The following is a 21685-nucleotide window of genomic DNA, read 5'->3' as shown; positions in this document are numbered from 1 at the left end:
AATCTGACTGTACTTCATAAAGGATCTATGAGTAGCCATCTCGATTTAGATAACTACACATTTTTAAAACAAAATTCATCTGAAATCTGGTGACTTCCCAGAAGGATACAATGATCTCCCGGTGAGATATGGCAATTTACGAGTGGAAAAAGCATGTCCCTTACTGGAAATTGCTGTTCCTCATTTACCATACTTGCATACCAAGGAACCTTGACAGACTTCCCATGTGGAAACACAGGCTGTTCCCTCTGAGAAGAGTGTGTAGAATTGAAAATAAGAGCAGGTGTTTTTCCAGCGGAGGGGTGAGATTATTCAAAGTTTACTCAGGAAACTCTCTCCTTACTGTTTCACTTACCAAAATAATCTGAGGGCCCTAGCTTGGCCACTTCGATGAACTCGTCCTGTTCATCACGCCTCTGCAGAACTGATGCTTGGCCCTGCAGGCATAAACATAAATAATTAAGAATAATTCTTCCCAGAGACTGAACAGTTTTTAGCAAGTGTTGATAAAGCCACAACTTTTGGAAAAGAAAGTGTGTATCTTGAGCTAGTTGATCGATTTTTAGCAAGTGTTGATAAAGCCACAACTTTTGGAAAAGAAAGTGTGTATCTTGAGCTAGTTGATCGACAGGTGGGGTCTCACCTCAACAATGATATAGAAGTCATTTCCAGGCTCTCCCTGGACTACAATCTTCTCCCCATCCTCAAAGTTCACAGGCTCCAGAGAATCTGCTACTGTCAGGCGCTCCCACTGGTCAAGGCTCTCTGGGTGAACAAAGTGAGTTCAGAAAGGGTGCAGAACGTTACAGCAAAAAGTGCACTATTCATGAAATTTTCATTGAGTTAAGGTGAATGGTTACTGGAGACAATTTTAGTGATAGTTTCACAGAGGATGTACCCACACCATCTGGCAATGTACATGTTATGAAATTTCACAGTGGCAGGTGACAAGTGAAACTGTCCAATTTGCCACTCATTTCGTACAAACACATAAGTCCATAGAGGTAGACAGCAGCAAATATTATGTCATGGTAGGGTCTGAAAGATAAGTAAAGGTGTTAAATGTCACAAAAATATTGTTCAACTGATTGTTCAACTAAAAGAGTGCTTCTAGGCTGAAAGTAATACACTACTGCAACTTATTTATTGTAAAAATAATCTGATGTCAAATGCTTAAGAAGCGACATCAGATACCACACTTAGAGTTAAATGCAAACCATAGCATTTGCACAAAAAATTCTATAAAAAAATCTTTCACTACTGACACATGTGCAAGCACTTTCTTCTGCCTGGCCAAGCTACAGGGCTGATTAAAATGTTGAACAAACATGAACCCTTGTCTTCTTATGCAGAGCTCTGTGGTTACATACATGCATATACATTCTTCTGTCACTAACCTGGTAAAATTGACAAACAGTGCAAGATAGAATGTCAAATTTCTTGGAACTGCTTAACAGAAATAGATGTATTTATAAGGCAGTGGTCACAAGCCAAAACCTGTCACAGGTCTACCTACATGTACATGTATTTATTTAGCTGGGGGGGGTTGTTGAACTGTTTGCCAAGCAGCACTGTTTACTAGCAAAACTACATGTATGCTAAAAAGTGCACTGAAGTGAACTGGTGGAGTGAGGCAACTGGAAAATTAATGACAGCGCAAGGCTGTACATGTATGCACAATGATTATATATTCACATCTTTCATCAAGTTTTGATTAATTCCCATGGTCTGTACATGTACATCGCTTCATTGCGGCTTTCAGCCTTGACAACCTCACTTGCACCTCAGTGCCCTGGTCTGCTTTTGGCACTCGGAGTGAGACACTGGGTCACTGCAAATTGATTTGGATTGGTCAGGAAGCTTCTCAGAAAAGTAAAGGAAACCAAACTGCAATAAGACATTTTTGGATATTGTTCTTAAAGTAATGACATTGTTTAAGACTAAAATGGAATTAGTTTAGGATGTATCGAGTTATGGGAATAGATGGCATTTGGGATTCTTGGCATGAAAAGACAGTAATACTGTGCACTGAGTGACGGGTGACAAATTGTCTCAGAGATGAACTTTTTGACGTCAGCAGGGAACGTTAGGAATTACAATCCCTGGCCTGAAGCATATCGCTTCGAAAGATCTTTGGCACAGGATGTGCAGATTAAGGTCTGATCTTGAGAGCAGAAAAATGCCACAGGTATTTAAAAACTCTTGCCCTCAAGGGAAAAAAAGGACAGCCAACTATCTAGAAAGAAATCACTTAAACAATAAGCAGAGTAAAATTCAGAGAGGGAACATTCAGAAACCTCAAGCCCAGATGACAAAATAGTGTTCTTAAATAAATAAGTACTAGTCTTTACTCAGGACGATTTGATAATGAGACCATATTCAGATAATTCTGGGCTCAAATTTGAAATCAGGTACACTAAACTTGAAGAAATTTTTGTGAAAATGACACCAAAACCATTCTCCGGCTGAAAAACCAAGGCTGTCTCAAGGACTGGTCTAGCATTAGCAATCATCTTTCTTTGATAATTGATATTTTGGGAGGAATTAGAGGCAGATACTTACCAAGGATGGACACCTTAGACAAGAATGACTCATACAGCTTGCGTTTGCGCAGGGTGCTGCCCATGAGGATGCGTCTGTAGCTGTCTCTATCAATACCCCACAGCTTCAAGTCAGTTTTAGCCTGCACAGCACATGAATATTGAATCTGGTCACTTAAACTTGATCAGAAAGCGGGTGCAGATGGTTGATGATCTTAAAAAGGCTGGAGCGTCTAATCTCAAAGGCATTTCAAATTAATTAGAAAGTTTCAGTCGGAATGAGATACTAGATTCACACTTTCCAGGTATACATATCGATGAATCCGGTGACCATGAAGTAATACTTCATCTTGTCATTTGCAAAGGCTCCACCAATGGTAGAAAACATTGTGATAACTTATGTACGGAGCCAGTGTTTTGTGACAATCACTCCTTATAAATATGAACACAAAGCTTTCTACCATTGACAAGAGCCTTGGGAATGTCCAATGAAATGTTGCAGGGTTAGTCTACATTTACCTTAACAGTGGCAGCTCTTGGTGTACCATAGATGAGGGCCAGCTCTCCGAAGCTACCTCCTTCCCCAATGGTTGTTACCAAGCCCACATTATCCACATAGACCTGTGATGGAATATATAATTTAATGTCTACAGGTACAATACATGTATGTATGACAAGTTCTGCACTGAGTTTTTCTTCACGCACGCTTCCAATCATATGTGTTTAATACAGTGACCAGAATGTGCAGAATGACATTTTCATTAACTTGGACCTGAAAAAAAAAAATTCAGACCACACCTCTCGCATTGAAAAACAAAAAAACCAGCAGAAGAGGCCATCAAATGCCTTTTATCACTAATAACAAAAAGAGATTGAGTTATATGGTACAGATTTCAGACCAAGCATCATAAACTCACGTACATGTCCATAAACATGTCCCTTTGCACTTGTATCTATATAAGGGTATGCTTAGTAAAAGGTATGGTTCAGAAAAGGCAAAAATTACATCTCTTTAGAATTTCCACAAGCATCAAGGCTATATTCCATAGTGTACATGCATATACTTACTTCTTTTGCAACACAAGACTGCTGTAAGGATAGGGCACCTACAATACTAAAAATAACCATTTCTACATAAATTCAACTCGAAATACACCGAAACTGTAGAACTGATCGATACTCACATCCACCTCGCCATCGTCGATGACGTAAAAGTTGTCACCTTCATCCCCTGGTGAAAAAAAAAAGACAAATAACACAGACTGTCAGCAACGTTGTTTGCATGCTTGTGTTAACAGAGGTGTAACTTTGCATCTGAGATGAGATATTTCTCAGTTTTATGGTGTGAGTTGGCTGTTAAGTTGATGGTTCAGGGGCTGGCCACTCATTTTTCATGTAAATGCTTTCAAGGTAAGAGACGTCTTGCCTTTCTTGCCTAGTTATAGTTGTTTTTAACAAGACTTTTTTACATTTTCCAGAAGCCAATCTAAAGGAATATTTCCCGTTTGCAATGAAACATGCTGTAAAGACAGTGCAGTGTTCTCTCAAACCTACCATACAAAAATATACGACTTTTTTTACATTAATGTTTATTACATGACTTGAGTACATTTGAAAATTACAAGTACATGTGATGCAGCAGTCAGATTATTTTATTGCAAGAGAATAAAATGTGAAGATAGAGCAATGAATATGTGGCCACAAACATGTACATGTACACACCAGTAATCTACATGTCTATTGTTCTAAAGAGTGTTAAGTTTAGGAATTAGGAACATTCCTGGAGAAGCCATTAGAAAGAATATGCGTTATTATAGAAATACTTATTCCCAAAACAAATCACTGAATTCTTTGAGACAATCTTTTCCTTTTCTACAATCTGATTTTTAAAACAGTCACAAATATCTGCTTTTTCCCCTTATTCAGGTTATTGATCCCAACTACCAGATGGCCAGCCAGATGACTTGTCTGACAATTGAGTGAACACCACCAAGGCCAAGGTTAACTCATTTCAAATTCCCATCAACAGCAACAGAGACATTGAGACAACATCATCAGAAGTACCAGGCCTGCTTCATGGTAAGTTGAAATACAGGTTAATTTAGCCGAAAGATTTTCCCAAACCTCATTCAATTTATGGTCCAGACATGAAATGTCGTGCCTGCATCCTGGTTTCTTTTTTCCCATTCATATCCTGCAGGACATACAGCAGGCTAACTGCTGCATTAACCATACTGTTGCTCATTGTAATGGTAACATGGATCAAGGTACCGGGTATAGCAGAAAATCATCTGACAAGCAGCTCGGCAGGGCATGCACGTGCTAGATAGCATGATTATGTGCTGAGCAAGCACGTACACTGTACGCAAGTACATTAACGTCAAATGGAAAAGATTACAGAATTTGAGAGCAAACCCCTTTTGCCAGTTGATTCAAAGAGCCAAAACAGGTTCCTCAGACCCAAATTATTACAGCAGAGGAGAAAAACAGAACTTAAAAACAAATGACAATCCCTTGCTTTTAATGGTATGCCAGCAAAGCAAAAGGTAATGTGTTTATCACAACCAGTAGCGTTTAATGAACTTTTCATACAGTTGAGAGGATTAGATACCTGACATCAACGTAGCAAATTCAATTTCCAACTGATCAATTTTGTCTGTGAGATTCACACATGCTGCCCTTTTCCCAAACCTTTTGCCTGAAGTTCTTGTCTCAACATGAAGTGTAATTTTGAGTAGGGAACTTTTCCTATCATTCTGTGCACAAAGAGATTGCCCTGACACTAATGGGTAGGCTCATCTAATAACAATTCCCCTGCCTTAGCTAGCGCACCGCCATGGCTCCAGGCAACACGTTTCACTGCTGCATGTCATGCTCAGCATCACCTATCGAACGATGCAATGGGCGCTCTTCATCATATTTCCCTTGTAAAGAAACAGCAGCGCCTGAGTAATATTCCATGCTAGGTCCAACTGGCGGATCAATTATGTTCATGTAGGGCAGGCACTGCATGGGAATCCTTATCTTTTCTGCCAGATCACTTCTTGACAATCATCTTTCACCACCTTTCTTTTAACATTTCATAGCAGTTAAATGCATGAATAAATGCAGACTTGCTGTAACAAGTGTGTGTATATACACACATCCTTACACGGCTATACTTGTGGGGTATTTCCTTTGTTCTCGTGTACAAAACTCCCACACAACACGCAAAAAATTTCAAATCACTCCAATTTAAACCAAATTCACTTTCCTGGGTTGAAATTTTGACCGTGTGTCCCTTATATAAAACACTTTAATTTGCGATAGATTTTTACCCATCAAAAATTTCCTCTTTTTGAGTTATTTCCAAATATCAGTTTCGTGAAATTCTTATGGGATACCAATTTTGGTACCCCACAAGGTAAAAACTGGCCTTGTGGGGTACTTCCCATTGTTCCGGTACCCCACAAGGCCCCATGTATTAGCGCATGTAACCTCCATCCTGTAGCCCTCTCATTCATCAGTATGTTTATTCGAAGGAGGAAATAAATGTAATTGAATTTGATTGAATAGACAAAAATGTGCTTGAACACCGGGTCAAACTACCCAACATTTTTAACAAACGAGGGTTTTACAGAGAAATTACCCCTGCTCAGAATATATTGTGGCATTACATGAATATTCAGCATCAATATGTGGGGATGTGGGGACAAAAGATGGAAAAAAGAAGTTCGGTCAAGCTGACTTGTGTAGCGGAGTGGGTAAGGAAAAGGATTACTGTTATGAGTGTTCTTTGTTTGAATCCCTGAGGGTTTTTGAACTTCTTTCCTGTTGGAAAATATCAGTTTCAGAGGACATTAAATTTACTGCCTAAATTTGTAGCCTTGACTTGATTTTATTTCATTTAAGAACAAGAGCTCACTTCAACAATTATCAATCAGGTTGATGTCATAATTATATGTTGGCCCCAATCCGAACAGGGGCATTTCTCTGTAATAAACGCTTGTTTGTTAAAAGCGGTGGGTACATGTTATTGATCAGGTAGCATGCACATGTATACTTCGGAATCACAACACGAAATGTATGTGAGCATAGTTCCATGAAATTTCCCATGTCTCCACTGTTCACAAGTGTTTGGGTGCAAATTGCTTGCACTACCAGTACGTGGATATGAGTTTTGCTATTTTAGGCACTCAATACCTGATTACAATGCATACAATATTTTGTAGTTAAAGGTACATGTAGTGTACACTATTGGTAAAATTCCCCTAATCCGACGACAGTATAATCCTGAAATATCTTACTTGAAAGAAAGTATATAACAATCAGTCTGTAAAATATTTCCGCCCAGAATGCTGTAGCTTTCAAGAAAACAGAAGTTTTGTTCTCTTTTTTTCATGACAGTCAGCCGACCATCGTATGAGAGTTCATTTCACTTTGCACATCAGATTCTTTAACAGGCACCAATTTTCTTGTGTGTAGTGTTTGCAGGTGTGCAAGTCTCCATTAATGAATGGGTAAACCTAAAGGCCGCTAAAAAATGTACCGACAGAAATTCACCAAACGCATTGTAAACTGAAATTATAGGAAACTGAGTGTAAGGTGTAAAGTAGGAAATAAACTGGATCAGTGTGAAGTTAAATTTTATTTAAGGAAAGGATTTTCTTACCGCGAAAACTTTGCAAATTCAAAATCACCTCTAGAGCATTATGGTATGGTCCAAATATGGTGGCTGTTTCCGAGCTGCCTGGTGGAAGGATTTTCATCAACAAAATGTACGATTTCCACACGTTAAACCTCCCGTGTTTCAAGACATAATTTCATCTTTACTCATAATTATTAGTTAGTCAACAAAGAATGGAGTTTTTAGACTTTCATAGACATGTAAACTGACGTAAAACTGTGGTCATTAAGCACGATTGCGCACACATGTGCATTATCATATACGTCTACTCGTTTCAGTGTCATGGACACGAGTCGACTGCATTCCCGGATGAAGTTTTTCCATAAATCCCCATTGCTACATTGTCGAGGAGGCGCATTACTCCAAGGTAACATGACTGATTAGTCCTGGCCGTTGAAACCTGGGAAAGAAAACCTGTTATTCTTGTTTCCCACCCGGGTGCCTTGAACCTGTGGATGTTGTTCACTTGTTACAAACGCCCTGTAATTCATAGATTTTACAAAAGATAAACTACAAGATCTTCAATTTATCGTGGAAAATACCGAGCTGTTTTTCTTAATTTTTCACAAAGCGGTTGACTCAAACATGAAACAAGACTGTGGAGTGTAAGTGCAGTGGATGTTGTACACCGTAATCAGGCAATCTTGTAAAATTATGGCAAAAAACCAATGGTGTACACTACCTAATTAATGACATGTAACAGTACATGTACCCATATATACATGCACATATATACAAAACAAACTGTATGGTGTGTGTTCAAATACATGTACTCTCACAGCATGGGCATCACCAGGATTTTAGGGGGTCGTGCCCTCAATGGCAGCAAACTGATAAATCAATAACAATGGAAGGGGGTCAATTCCCCGATGATTTTCCTTCCCTTTCCTCCCTTTCACTTTCCTCCAGATCCTCTTACTTTTTCTTATCTTTTTTTCAATTTTTTTGTGAGGGCCCCATACCAATAGATGCAGGTAAATTTGTTTTTACTAAAACTGACACACTTGTTGGTTAGCACTATGTGAACAGAGATTGTTTCTGAGAACATTTACTTGATCTAATCACCGAGCAATAAAAAACATGTTCAAGTTGTTTGTATTTTTCTGTTCTATGATACCAAACTTAGAGGGTAACTGCTGAAATTAATTGGCTGATTTATGGCATTAGCAGATGCTGTGACTGCACAATTACAAGTTACCAGAGATCTGTTATTAAAACCCAGTCATATTATGTAGTTTAATAGTTTTCAGTATTTGATGACACCAAACACATCATTTCCATGCAACCTGAGCTGACTTGAAGAAAAAAATCACCCTGATGCAAAATTTCATCAAAAGTACACCTGCAAAACAGTCTCTTCCACACATGAATAAACTGAACCTACAGAAAAGCCTTCATGCTATCTTCTGAGATGAACAAATAAACCGATAAATGTCAAAAACTTCACTGAGCTGTGAGCAAACGCTACATGGACTTGACAATACACCTTACCTTGCTTGATAACGATTTCATCCTTGCTGTGCTTGACTGGGAACATGGCATCAAAGATATCACTGACAAGGAAAAAAACACAAGAAAAATTGTTGGAATAATCCCAGGTGAGGAATACATGCATCGGTGGACACTACATAAGGAATATATCTACATGTACATGTAATTGCCATTCAAGTGCAATCTTCTGTCAGCCTCCAGGACTATCAGATAGGCAGTAGCACTATTCAAGGGTCCTGAGAAAGAATTCAAGAGTATAAGTGCTCTCATAAATGCATGTGTGGACACTCTGTAAACTGAGGACATAGTAACAGCATCAGTGCAAAGTTCAAGCATAATGTGCAACTTCGTAAGATACCCTGTACATGTTCGTAAATGTTTGAGCATGTTTTTGCATGAGATTCCTTAGCTTACTACATGTAGTTCATTTTGCAAGCAAAACAAACTTTACTAGAGACTTAGCATGGCAAAACTATACAACATGACTGCCAAAACGCAGGCAATAAAAGAAAGTGAACATACATGTAATTTTTTTACATGAATGAATGATTTGCTAGTTTTCAAAAAAAAATTCAACTAAGACTTGCATGTATGTTGACATAAATCATGCTTACCAGAACATATTATGTGTTCCCATATTCATGTACTGGAACATTCCACATACTACTGAGATTCAGATTACAAGAGAAAGGCAAAAGAAAGTCTCTTTTCATGCATAATCTTGTTCAGGAGGCTTATCAACATGAAACCATACTCTATTCCAAGGAAGAGGATGTCAGGTACTGGAGCTGGCTTAATTTCCATCTCATGCGCAGGTATATTTTTCAACCACATTGATTATGAATTGTTTTTCACCATTAACTCCCATATTTATTTGACAGGCAAATACACAGTATACTGTACGTATAGTCACAAGCACAGAAGCCGGCACACATACAGAGTAGAAATTTGATTTGTGAAATGTCAACATGTCTAGTCACACCCCATAGAGAAACAGGAAAGTCCTCAGGTTTTTTTATCACCCTGCATTAGAACTAAACCCTACTTCATTATAGGGGCCAAATCCTACAGTCGCTGTATCAATATACATGTACATGTACCTTCTTTCATTCTCGTCCAGATGAGAGAACAGCACGTTCTTGGCAATGGACTTGGACAAGGCTGCCATGGTCTTGTAATCTTTGGGAATAACCTGCCAAAAAGAAAAGAGAATAGATGGTATTTGCCATTTCCAGTGTAAACATACACTGTGCAGTGTACAATGAATATTATGTAAATCTGAATGTCAGCAACATGCAGAATCACATGGATATATTGCCTTGCAGTCTCACCATGTTATTATCATTTTCAACTAGATATGCATTTCAATTATAAAAAGGTCACTGATACTGATCAAAACCTTGATTTGTTAGTTTTACTTGTGTTTCATACAATTTACATCAATTTTTATTCATTAATCTTTCATTTTTCCTGCTTACATTCGCAACTTTGGAAAGAAACTTCTGTTATTTTTCACAAGTTCCCTTTACGTTTCACTGTCGCAATAGTGAAAACGTGCGCAGAGCTCAATGCATTAAAGCAATGCTGCACTGGTTCCCACCATGCCACATCCACGCAAAGAACACAGGATGGCAATGTGGGAACCGGTCTTTACTAATGGTTTTGTTACACTATGCTCCAGCTGTACAGGCACGCAACCCTACAGCTGTACCTTTAAAAACATCGATGTTACAAGAAAATTTCTGTAAGTTAATTCACAGAACTTAGCTGTTGTCTGTGTGTGTATTTTGTATGTTCACAAGTTGAATTAGAGGTTGTTTTGCTCATACTGTACTTGATGCGAGCGTGCTTCTGCAAAATTTCCAGCCGCGGCACAAGATTTATTGCCGGCCCGTCTGGATGCATCATGGATGCTTACCGTGCGATACACGGACATCGTTGGTAAGTTTGTTGCCGTCGTGATTAACCAACTAGCATTGTGCACAGTGGTGTAAATTTTCCATAATTCTTAAGAATTGTCGACTGTACAAAATTTGACATTTATTAATTAAGGCAAGTTATCCCTTTTGAGGAAATTTTTGATATTCATTCTTGTCATCAATCAGCACAAAAAATTTACCCCCCCCAAAAAAAATTCTGACCTACCGACCTTATTTTTGAGAGGCATCTAATCGGAAGCAGAACGACTGGTACTTTGGGGGGGGGCTTACCTACATACTGTGTACATGTACAGATCAATGATGTTGTGTGATCAATGATCAATAAGTGCATGTGCATGCAGATCAAATTAACAACCAAGCAGCAGGACCAATAGCCTTTCCTATGAACTTTGTGATGTGGTTAAACACCAACATACATGTACTTCAAATCTTTGGCATACTGTGTATGACACGTTATTTTAGCAAAATTTGCTGTAATAACGAATTCCAATAGGGATACAAAAGAGGCCTACATGTACATGTGCCTAAAAATGTGTATATGTAGTATCAGTTGTACTACCCTTACAGTAGACACAATTGAAAAAAAAAAAACTTGACAAGAATCTGTTTCAATCTATTAACTTAAGTCAAAGCTATATGCATGTACAAGCATCTTACTATTCATGTACATGATATTATGTTCAGAATGACCATACATTAATATTTGATATATTCCAATTCTAATACGATTTTTCTCTTTATAAACTTTACCTTTAGTTGATAAAGTTTGGATTTTCAAATGAATCAAATGCAGAAACAGTTAAATCCAAGGCTACCTTATGAAAAATTCAGTTGCACCTCAATACTGCATCGTGTGAGGCCTATGCAAGTCGCTGCATTGGTAAATTCAATGGGGCATACATTTTTACCTTCTTAACATAGGAAGCTGCATACTCTTCAGTCAAGGGTTCGGCACTAAAGGCACCACGACGCTGGCGTCCCTTGGGCTGGACCACTGGAGGTGTGGAAGCAGTATCTTCTGGTTCCTCAGCCTCCTCTGTCAGGGGTGCACCACTTGGCACAGCAGGGGAAGCCTTGGGTTTCTCCTGCTGCTCCTACAAGTGCAAAAATGTAGAAATACAATTAGATGGAGGCCAACTTCAGTCAGAGGTCTTGATTCCACTTATTTCAAATGAAGAGTGCTGATTAGAGCTGACTCATCAAAAGTGAAAAGTTTTGAGGGTATCTCAATTCCAGCCTGCCGACACTACATGTATAGAAAATGATAACGAACAATAATGCCATGTTAAAATAAATTTCATTATTGTTTAACACTAGATTCTTACAAGTTTCAACATGTTCGATGGAACATTTTAAAATGGGATCCTCGGTGTCGCTGGACGTGTACCTGTACATTTTCATGTACAGTGTACATCATTAAATCATTCATCTAGACCATGCAGACACACTGCAGTTGCAGAAGTGATTCGACTTACATGTACATTTATGTGCCACTTAGACAGATTTTATTCCCCAGTTGGGAAAATATTAGCACTTGGTTCATTAGCCATTAACTGTGGAAGTTAAAAACTGTATTTGCAATCTAATTTACGGTAAGTACCCACATGTACTACAAAGCTGATTCACATCATCAAGGCATAGAACGCTTCATTACGAACCAACGCTGAAATCTTTTGTTGGGTACAGGTGTAATGTTTAAGTGCTCACAAGACCACCTGTCCACGTGAAGGAACAATAATGTAAATGTACATGTACGGTCACATGTGAAGTCTGTACTGCACTTTGAGAAGCGTACAAGTTGCTGAACTTTGCAGGTGTCTAAAAATAATACTATAGTGCAGGACAGATTTTAAAATTCACAAGAATGAAACAACTAAATGACTCAAATTTTGCGCATCAATATCGAGACACAAAAGAGACGACTAGTGTAGACAATACATGCAAATAATGCTGAAATAAAAATTAGCATTCAAATTAAGTTAACTTATCGTATTTGATCATGGGTTGCATTCATTCAAACAAGCAATCATTAAAACTAAACAAAGTTACCATACCAGAGTTGCATGTACATAAGATAATGCATCAAAAATCTGGCAAGGACAGAGATGTGTATACTGACTGATCCTAATAGGTCAGTATAAAAAGAAAACCTCTAGAGATTCACTGCAGTGTACAGTGTACATGTATTTATTTTGTTAAGTGGAGGAATTGCTCAGCCGCCCCCACTCCACAAAGAGTCTCCATCACTGTACCGGTATATGTACATGTATAGTTGCTGTACACTTGTACATGTACACTGAATGATCAAATGCTGACCCAGCTCCACTACAAGCAACATAAATTAGCATTTCTCTCACTCCAAAAATTGGCACATCTGACTCTGTGGATTTTAATCGTAACCATATTTCAGTTGAACCTCTTTAGTAAGAGCACTGTTAATACAACATTCTGCTTATAACAAGGAAATATTCAGGTACCAATCCTTTGTTCTCCACTGTTTTCATTCCTGATGATACAAGGTTCCTGGTTTAAGAGGGTTATATCTAAGGACTAGATTTGCATACATGTATAAAACTGTCTACATTATGTATTCAAGGTGTATACAAAGTGTAAGGTACGCGCACATACATGTACAATTTGATAGAAATACTGGTACATGTACATACTTTTTCTAAACACGTATACATTGTACATGTACATACACACATTTACATGTACAAATTGTGTGTCTACAGCAAGATGGCTACCGGAAAATGTACACACATATTAGCAGAGGCACTTGTGAGGGTTACACACATGTTGAAGAATAGTTACTGTGGGAGCTAATTTGTTAAGGGGACAAATTTTTGCCCCTGCAATTTGATCCCTACATGTACATGTACATGTACATGTACATGTAGTGGCATGTTCCAAACAAACGAAGTCCCCTCAATGCAGCCGATGGCCGAGGCACAAATACATATATTAGTCGCAGCAGTTACTGATGTAGGCAGACTACAGAGGTCCTACTGACCTCTTTCATCTTACCTGTTCAGTGCTATTGTACCTTTTTCATTTAATCTAGACCAAGAAACTGATAAGGCGTCTAATTGAGTCCCAAGTCCAGATGGTACATGTATATCTGAATGCAGTTGGAACCTGACCTTGGGAAGTATTGTGCAATGTACCAATTGATGGTTGCCAATTTTAATTCACACCACCCCAGAATTAGTTTTCAACTTTTTCACCATGGGAGAAACCAGCCATAACTGAAAAGTGGAAAATCAATGCCCCTTCAGGTTAACTTTATCTAGTGATAAGTACCGAATCTACACTTGTTACATTTTCTACTGCTATGCTGTTTGGATATGTTCCTATTCCATAGCAAAAGAATGTGCGTGTACCATGTACTACCGGTACTTTGTGTTCAGTGCTAATGTTTAAATCATTCCAGTCGCTCTGTAATCGGTATCATAGGAAAGTGTCTTCTTTTTTAAAAAAAAAAAAGGTCAAACTGTATTTCAAAAACATAAATAGAACATCGACAAACTCCAATAACAAAATTATGTCGCTGCATGAAACAATACGATTGAGCTCTCCCTATTCATGTAAAATTTACACGTCTTGCATCACTAGCCATTTGTTATCAGGCTTTTATGCCAGGTGTCAAGATTTTCCAGCATGCACTTTGTGTATATGTATTTAAAATGTTCCATTTAGCACTGATTTCTGAACCCAATATTCTGGAAAGGCATTATGAAAATAAATTACATGTATCAACTGAAACATTACACCACAGCACCCTAAAATGCTTCAATATACAAGACTTGTCCCATGACCGATAGGCCATTACAGTGATTGTGACATGCACGCATTTACTAACTTGTATACACGTACACACACTGTTTCTTTCGTGCTCACAACATACAGTATGCATGTACCATAGGGGTGCGGTGCACCTGTTTTTTTAATTTAATACGTGTACAGTTTGCATGTGTGCACCTGCGGTGTAATATGCATCTTGACTGGTAGAGCTGCCAAAGCATACATTACATGTACACCATTCAATCTGAAATGATGCAGTACGTACATGGACGTCAATCAGTGGGGGACAGGGGACATGTCCCTCCCACTTTTCCAAGTTGGGGGGTACAATATCAGTTCCCCCCCACTTTTCCCCAAACCCAACTAAAAACGTATACGTGTACATGTACCTTGTAAAAGCAGTTGCTAAAAAAAAAGGCACAAGTAGCCAGAAATTGTCTCAGATCACACCACAGAGCATCTATACTCCAAAATTTTCTAGGGCCCTTAAGCGGGCCCCAGACTGTACGCTGCTCAGGGCTTCACACTTTGCCCTCACATTTGTTCTGATCAGAGCTACAGGTATACTTTTCATAATGGACTGACGCGCACTTTACAATGTACAGGTACCAGTACATGTAAATTATAAATTTGGTTATGTGTAAGAGTTTTGCATGGGGACTTCTCAGAAGTGGAGAATTCTTGAGTATTAAGGGTTGATAAAGTATCTATAACATGGTCTTCCTGTTGCACTGGTTGAATTTGAGAAAAATATCGGAACACCTGTACAAGTATGAACGCATGAAACTGCATTTAGGTTTGATGTCCATGGCCTATAGTACAGTCATTTCATTACTGAAAAGAATTCCATTTTCAAAATGTCCAATGTTCAATTTATGATTTAAGGTTACGGGAAATGCCAAAAATCCACCCGTAGGCATTTTTTCACGAAGCATCCTGTGTTTGGAATTGAGAGGTTAACATACAAAAACAGGGTGTGTTTAAAAACTAAATAATTGTTTTACAGGGGTGTTTTGTTTTTTCAGCTTTAACAGAACTAACCATTCCTAATGCCGTGATGCTCAAAATCTGTTTTTGCCATTCTTCATTCAGTCAAACACTGACATTTATCAGAACATTCTTCAATGAATTGAAGACATGAAATCTAATATTCTATGCTATTTCCGACAAGAAAGTTTTTGTGTTTGAACAAGTACATGTACGACTAACAAGTTAACTTTTCAAATTGAACTTAAATGCAGTAAAAAGCTAGACAAGGTCCAGTGTTGGCACACATACCTCTTCAAAAGTAGACAAACTAGATGCCATCATCACCCCAATATACATCCATGCAACCAATCAAACATTGCAAACCAACACAGCCAGCTTGTTGAACGCACAGTGACTCCGAACAACTCAAGCAGCAACAAGGCGTACTCCCAACTTTGGCAGCTGACTGAGCAGCTGACATGAATACGGCATTCGCCACACAATTTGTGAATAAAAACAGTGACCAACTGGAGCACTGACCACATGCATTGATACAGGCAGTTTCAAATGCATGAAACAGAGACAAGTGTAAAGATTTATTCCCTGGGTGACTGAACTATGCACAGAGGAATTAAATCACGACGTGCACAGAACTATGATTAATCTCACCTTACGGTATTCCTGCACAAACAAACACTGGATATGACATTTAACTGAATAGAAATGCTACAGTTTTGATTCTTGGGCTCGTCTGAATGCTGCAGCAATGATGTGATACTCATAGTATTCAGTCGGGTATTCACTAGTGGACTGTGACCACGCCCCCACAACTGTGACAAGCCGTCACGGAGCTAGCACTCAACGTTACAACATGCAAAGAGCAATTTCCATAGGGTGCATTTTTGAAGTTCCTCCTTAGCATTTTCCTGAGTAAATACAGCATCATCAAGTGCTCTTCAACGTGCAAGTCGTCCATTATGGTAAAGGGGTAAGGTACATCAAAACCATCACAAAGTCATGCATCCGTGACACCTTCATGCCAAAACACTTAGGTCTGGAATTGCACGCCAGAGTCATCCTTTTCAAGTTTACCCCCTAGAATTTCTTAGATGTGCTGCTCTTCCCAGAGGCCTTCTTCTGCTAAAGTGACTGATCGGGTTGGAAAAACTCTCTGGCTGGCCACTTTCTTGAGTGGGTGGGACCCCACATGCAGAAAATGGATGCAGTATATAAAGTGGCATGGCACTTTACCTTTTCATGCCATACAACCAGGACTGTTGGGTGTTCTTACATAGCACATGTAAACAAATGTTTTACTTATATTTTCAACCCAACAGGAAATTATATGTAATAAGCCTTTTTGCCCGTTAAATCTTAATAAAATCTGGTACACTGAGTTCTTTAAATTCACGTGAACATAACAATTGGAATTCTCCATACTAAAGCCACTGTTGCTATACCTCGTGATTCGAGGCAAGCTTTTCCTTAGTTACAGAAGAGACACCTTGCAACAATACACTGTTCTCAATAGAAAAGAAGGGCACAAAGGAACCAGTCCATTCCAGAGATTTCGGTCACTAAGCAAAAGCTTGCCGCGAATCATGAGATATAGCAACAGTGTCTTCTGTCTGGGGAATTCAAATTGTTAAGTTTATGTGCAATCAGATAACTCAGTGTACCAGATTTTATTCAGATTTAACTCACAAATGGCTTATTGAAATATTTTGTGAATGTGCCTATGAAGGTTTTGCCCCTCAACAGTGGCTGATCAGTCACATGATCTCCTCGTAATTGTGGAAGATGTATAAATCATCGTGTTGTTTTTCTCGTCTTAAAATAAAGTACATACATGTACATGTGTCACATATAATTTGCAAATGTTGCCACAAACACTGCCTACTAACCCTCATCCATACACACCCTGCAAAATTCAGCAAACGGTGTTAAAAAGGATTTTGCAGAACCAAGGAGTGTAGACCACATCTAGTGTCCAGTGCCCCAAAGTTAAAGAACAAATGATGAGGCATTGGTTTTCTGCACAGTAGCATAGTTTGCGCAGTTTGGAGTATTCCAGATTATAATGACACATGTGAGTGGGGAAGAAAATAGGTGTTCTTTGATGGACTGTCTTCACATAACAGGTGCTAAACATGACAGACAAAAAACTTTTCCTTCCTCCATGGTCCAGTGAAAACTTATATTCAAAACTGTCTTTACAGAAGACCTCTGACCCCAAAACCAATAAGCCCAATTCTCGACAGAATTACTGGATCTTAAAACAAAAACACGATTATTTTACTAAACAAACTCAATAATGGTATTTTTCACACCATATTTCTTGAACATTACATGAAATGCACAACTGCAAGTGTAAAATGATAACAGCCAGAATGACAACATTCAATAAGATTTTGATATAACTTTTAGAAGTCTTTCCTCATTACAAAAAAAGATTCATCTATACTGTGAGCAACAGTGAGCCTTGAAGTCAAAACAAACATCTGGTTGTGTACTACCATGGAGGCAGGGATACAAACTACCTATTCAAGTTAAAGTGTTTTAAACTTCAAAATTCTACTTAGTTTACCGCTAATTTGGCATGTCTTGATTGTGTTGATGAGTTAAATATGCTTGGTATGATTGGTATGCCACACTCACAGCAGCTGGAATTGATTCACTCGATTGAGCAGGGCCATCCGTTGAAGCTTGAGCCTGGGTGCTGCTGCTGTCCTGAGCTGAAGGAGGTACTGTTTGAGGAGATTGAGAAGTGGAAGATTTTCCACTGGACGCTTTCTTCCTCCTCCGGAAGAAATTCAACATGTTTGCCAGTTGGGAGGCGGCAGCAATGAGGCGTCCGGCGCGCCTTTCGCCACCCGATGTTTTTTGGAAGATTTACGGAGAAGTGAATCCCACAGGTTGTCAGGACTGTTTTTATTTATTCACATAATCATCCTTCGCTGGAAACACATCTGGAGGAAGCCTTTCATTTAAAGCATGCGTGCAGTTAAATTACGGCTGAGACTGCATTACGATTGAAGCTTTGCTATCTGTATCGTGCCTATCCACCGTGTATCCATCTGGAGGAGCGAGAGACTGCCAGCGACTGTACATGTACACACATGCAGTACCGATTTACGCGCGCCCGTGTACATGTATGTCTCGTTTCAACCACCGGTCCGGAAAATGTACATTAGGAATTCATACCAAATGAGCTGGGCTAGTCATTCTACGTGCGCGTGTCGGATCGTACACTGCATTAATACACGCCACACGGTCTGAGGTCGGAGGGAGAAAATAAAATTATGCATGCGGATAGTGAGGCTGACGGGATGCCGCAACGTTTACTCCCCTTGATTTATCCTAAAACACAACGCACTCTATGCGATTGTGGTTCAACGTACACTGTACATAAACCCTTACACACATAATTTACAAATATACATGACACACGACATGTGGTACAAATATTCCAGTGCAGTAATACACCCTTCGCCCAAGATTCCGATTTTTTTTTTTTACGAATGATAGCTTTTGACCCTCCTAACCCTCACTCATTCAAGAGCCAACACAATGAACCAGGCTACAGCCTTTCGTGGTTTGCCGATTGCACACTCTTCTCCACTGATGATGCTGGTCCACAGGTCGGCTCTCGATGTCTCATAGCCGACGACCGTTTATTGATCAGAGTAATGACGATCAGTGCTCATGTGAAAAAAATTCCTATACGTATCCTCGCGTTACAGGAAAAGTGCAGAAGATATTTTTAACTCAGTACCATTCTGAGTTAAACATACACAAACGATGAACATTACAGATTTTTGAGAAATTCCAGACACTTGTCTGGAATTTGTCTGGAAAGTCCAAATAGTGTTAGATTAAATACGATAAAGATACAAAATCAACCGCGCTGTTATACATGTACGTAAGAATAACATGAATTCCAAATAGGCCTATTATGTATGAGTAAACATCGCGGTCTCTGAATCTTATTATGTTTCCACAAGCACTGTCTTCGGTTCCATCTTTGTTCTTGTGCCTCAAACCTATCAGCCATCAAACCAATCCTCCAGCAATGTGAAGGATTAAGAACTAGGACCTGTTAGGATTAGTCTAAAATCCAGACAAGTACAATATCATTAATAATTTGGAGAGATCACATCTAAAATTTCTCCACTGAGATTCCTCCGTATGACCGACACTGCAAGCAGGTTAACTCAATCATTACGCAAAGTGCAGAAAAAGAGATAGATATTACATGTACATGAGCACGTTTTATCTCTAGCAAATCTGTAATACTTGTTTAAGGAGATGGATACGGCGGTTGTAATACCTTGAGGACATTAATCTTGCGAGTGAGAGGAAAACAGAAAACCCTAGACCATATCTTAACAAACACTCATGACAGATCGCTGTCTATTCAATGTCAGACAAAATTGGTGTTTCTGGTTCGATCCGTAGGAATGCACATCCACAGCAACGTGGAGAAAAATACACCCAACAATCTCATGTTCCATTGGCGCAGCACCCAATAAAACATTCCATAAAAGGCTGCATGACTTACAAGGGATATATTCTTTCCAGGAAAGTCGCTTTTCCATCGAAAAGTTACAATTTGCTCACACTGTGTTTGATCAAAAACTCGTGGACGAACAAGTTATAATGCAGGACAGTCACTTCGTATCGTTATCTTCCATCAAATCATGCATTTCTAACTATACGCATATATTGGGAAGTCTGATTCTAATTACTTCGAATTTACCGACTACTTAAGTGCTCCATAAATTTTCGATCGTCAGTGCGACTCCTTAAATAATTCCAAAAGTGTGATTACCTCCAAGCATGTAGCCATAATTCCCTGACTGAAAGATGAGAACTCCACCACAAAAAAATTAAAAGATCACACGATGTCCGAGGCATAAGACTTGACACCCAACAGTCAACCGCTTGGACACAAACTGAAACTCGCGTCCCAAAAAAAGAATAATCCTACACTGTCCCGTCATAGCCACATGTAGCTGAGAGTAGCACTTCGAAAATTAACGGAGCTCAGCTATATCCTTCTGAACACTTTCAGCCAAAGGATGCGGGGAATATTTGTCAGAGAAAAAGCTGCAACTCACAAAAAGTAAAAGGACGTAGCTAATCACTAGTTTCCTCGTGAAGAGCCCTGAGGAGTGAAACGCACTAGAATCCGGCGACGCGTCTGCTACCCGGCTTAAAAATCCAAGTTGAAAACGAAAAGCTGTGTGGGCTCTGAAGAGGACCATCCTATGAAAAATGTATACTTTGTACAGAGCTGATCCGATACACGTTGTGAAATATCTCTGGCAAAGAGACAGACATACAGAGAAATCTCCAAGGAGAATCCAGTTTTTTGCTGGGGTCAACGGACAGGCTTTCAATAGCAGACTGCACCTGCTGCAAAATCAACAATTTTTGAATAATTAATCAGTCCCTGTTGGCCAGCTAAAAGCTGCATGCAAAGCTGGATTGAACAGTTAAGGATTAATGAGTCTGCTTAATGTTGCAAACTTCGCATCGATACAAGAACATGTGCTCCCACTTGTAGACGTGACTGCATCAGGGATGTCGACCATTGGACAACGGCGCACGCGAGAGAAGGTGCGAGGACAAGTTGCGCCAATTTGGAACCATCTTCAGTTCTTACAATGAGCTCGAGTGTTACGGGGCAACACGAATTAGAGAACTGAACTCATTTTATTTCTGACTGTTATCAGGAACTCAGTTGTAAGAACAAAATGTATCATGTGACGCACTTTTCAGCTATTTCAGATTCTGACCCAACGGTAGCAAATCAATGCAACCCTCTTCGTACTACTGTAACTGACACCTGAAACAACTAACAAACTAACTAACTGATAACTATCTAATAACTAACTGAGCGTGAAAATAAAAGGTCACGAAGTGAGCTTCCGTAACTCTTGCGCAGACCGCCTTGAGCCCCAAGCTGAACCACTAGAAGGTACAATTTTCCTGCAACGGCGGCTCCATTGGTCGGAACTGCACTTCGCCAATTAACAAACGACTACGAAATGAACGCGTTACGGGTGCGTTGCTACCAACAAAATGAACACTCCCGACCAACATGCATGGCTCTTTTTACCGATGAGAAGGGTGCCCCTGCTCTCGGCGGATACATGTGCCGTACATGGGACCGCTATACGCTCTTCACATTTCGGAAGAATGATTTCCAACTGCAAACCATCCCACTCAAGTCGGAATTTTATCTTTGTGTCACTGTTCTTCAAGTAATA

The 21685-nt window shown here is 39.3% G+C and overlaps 2 protein-coding genes across 4 annotated transcripts in view; one reads left to right on the top strand and one right to left on the bottom strand.

The window, feature by feature from the left end:
- Positions 1–21685, top strand: part of LOC110985589 (leukocyte receptor cluster member 8-like) — a 115088-nt gene that overhangs the window by 68424 nt on the left and 24979 nt on the right. The window contains exon 4 of the mRNA XM_087138582.1: positions 4467–4619. The gene's annotated coding sequence lies outside the window, so the exon portion shown is untranslated. The remainder of the gene's footprint in view (positions 1–4466; positions 4620–21685) is intronic.
- Positions 1–21685, bottom strand: part of LOC110985593 (cAMP-dependent protein kinase regulatory subunit-like) — a 34363-nt gene that overhangs the window by 6454 nt on the left and 6224 nt on the right. Inside the window, exons 1-9 of one of the 3 annotated variants that reach the window (XM_022246722.2) lie at positions 18069–18854; positions 11546–11731; positions 9798–9889; positions 8698–8759; positions 3725–3771; positions 3060–3161; positions 2563–2683; positions 644–765; positions 356–437 (exon numbers count right to left, since the gene is read on the bottom strand). In XM_022246722.2, coding sequence (XP_022102414.1) covers positions 356–437; positions 644–765; positions 2563–2683; positions 3060–3161; positions 3725–3771; positions 8698–8759; positions 9798–9889; positions 11546–11731; positions 18069–18230 — 976 coding nt within the window. In that variant the 5' untranslated portion in view covers positions 18231–18854. Of the gene's footprint in view, positions 1–355; positions 438–643; positions 766–2562; positions 2684–3059; positions 3162–3724; positions 3772–8697; positions 8760–9797; positions 9890–11545; positions 11732–15719; positions 15867–18068; positions 18855–21685 lie in introns of those variants that run through there. The other 2 variants (XM_087138584.1, XM_022246721.2) reach the window with 2 other exon arrangements.

The sequence above is a fragment of the Acanthaster planci genome, linkage group LG07, assembly GCF_054643075.1.
Source record: "Acanthaster planci isolate LZ-2023a linkage group LG07, COTS_SCS, whole genome shotgun sequence".
Classification (NCBI taxonomy): Eukaryota; Metazoa; Echinodermata; class Asteroidea; order Valvatida; family Acanthasteridae; genus Acanthaster; species Acanthaster planci.
Note: the sequence above shows the minus strand (reverse complement) of the source record. Positions and strands in the feature narration are given on the sequence as shown.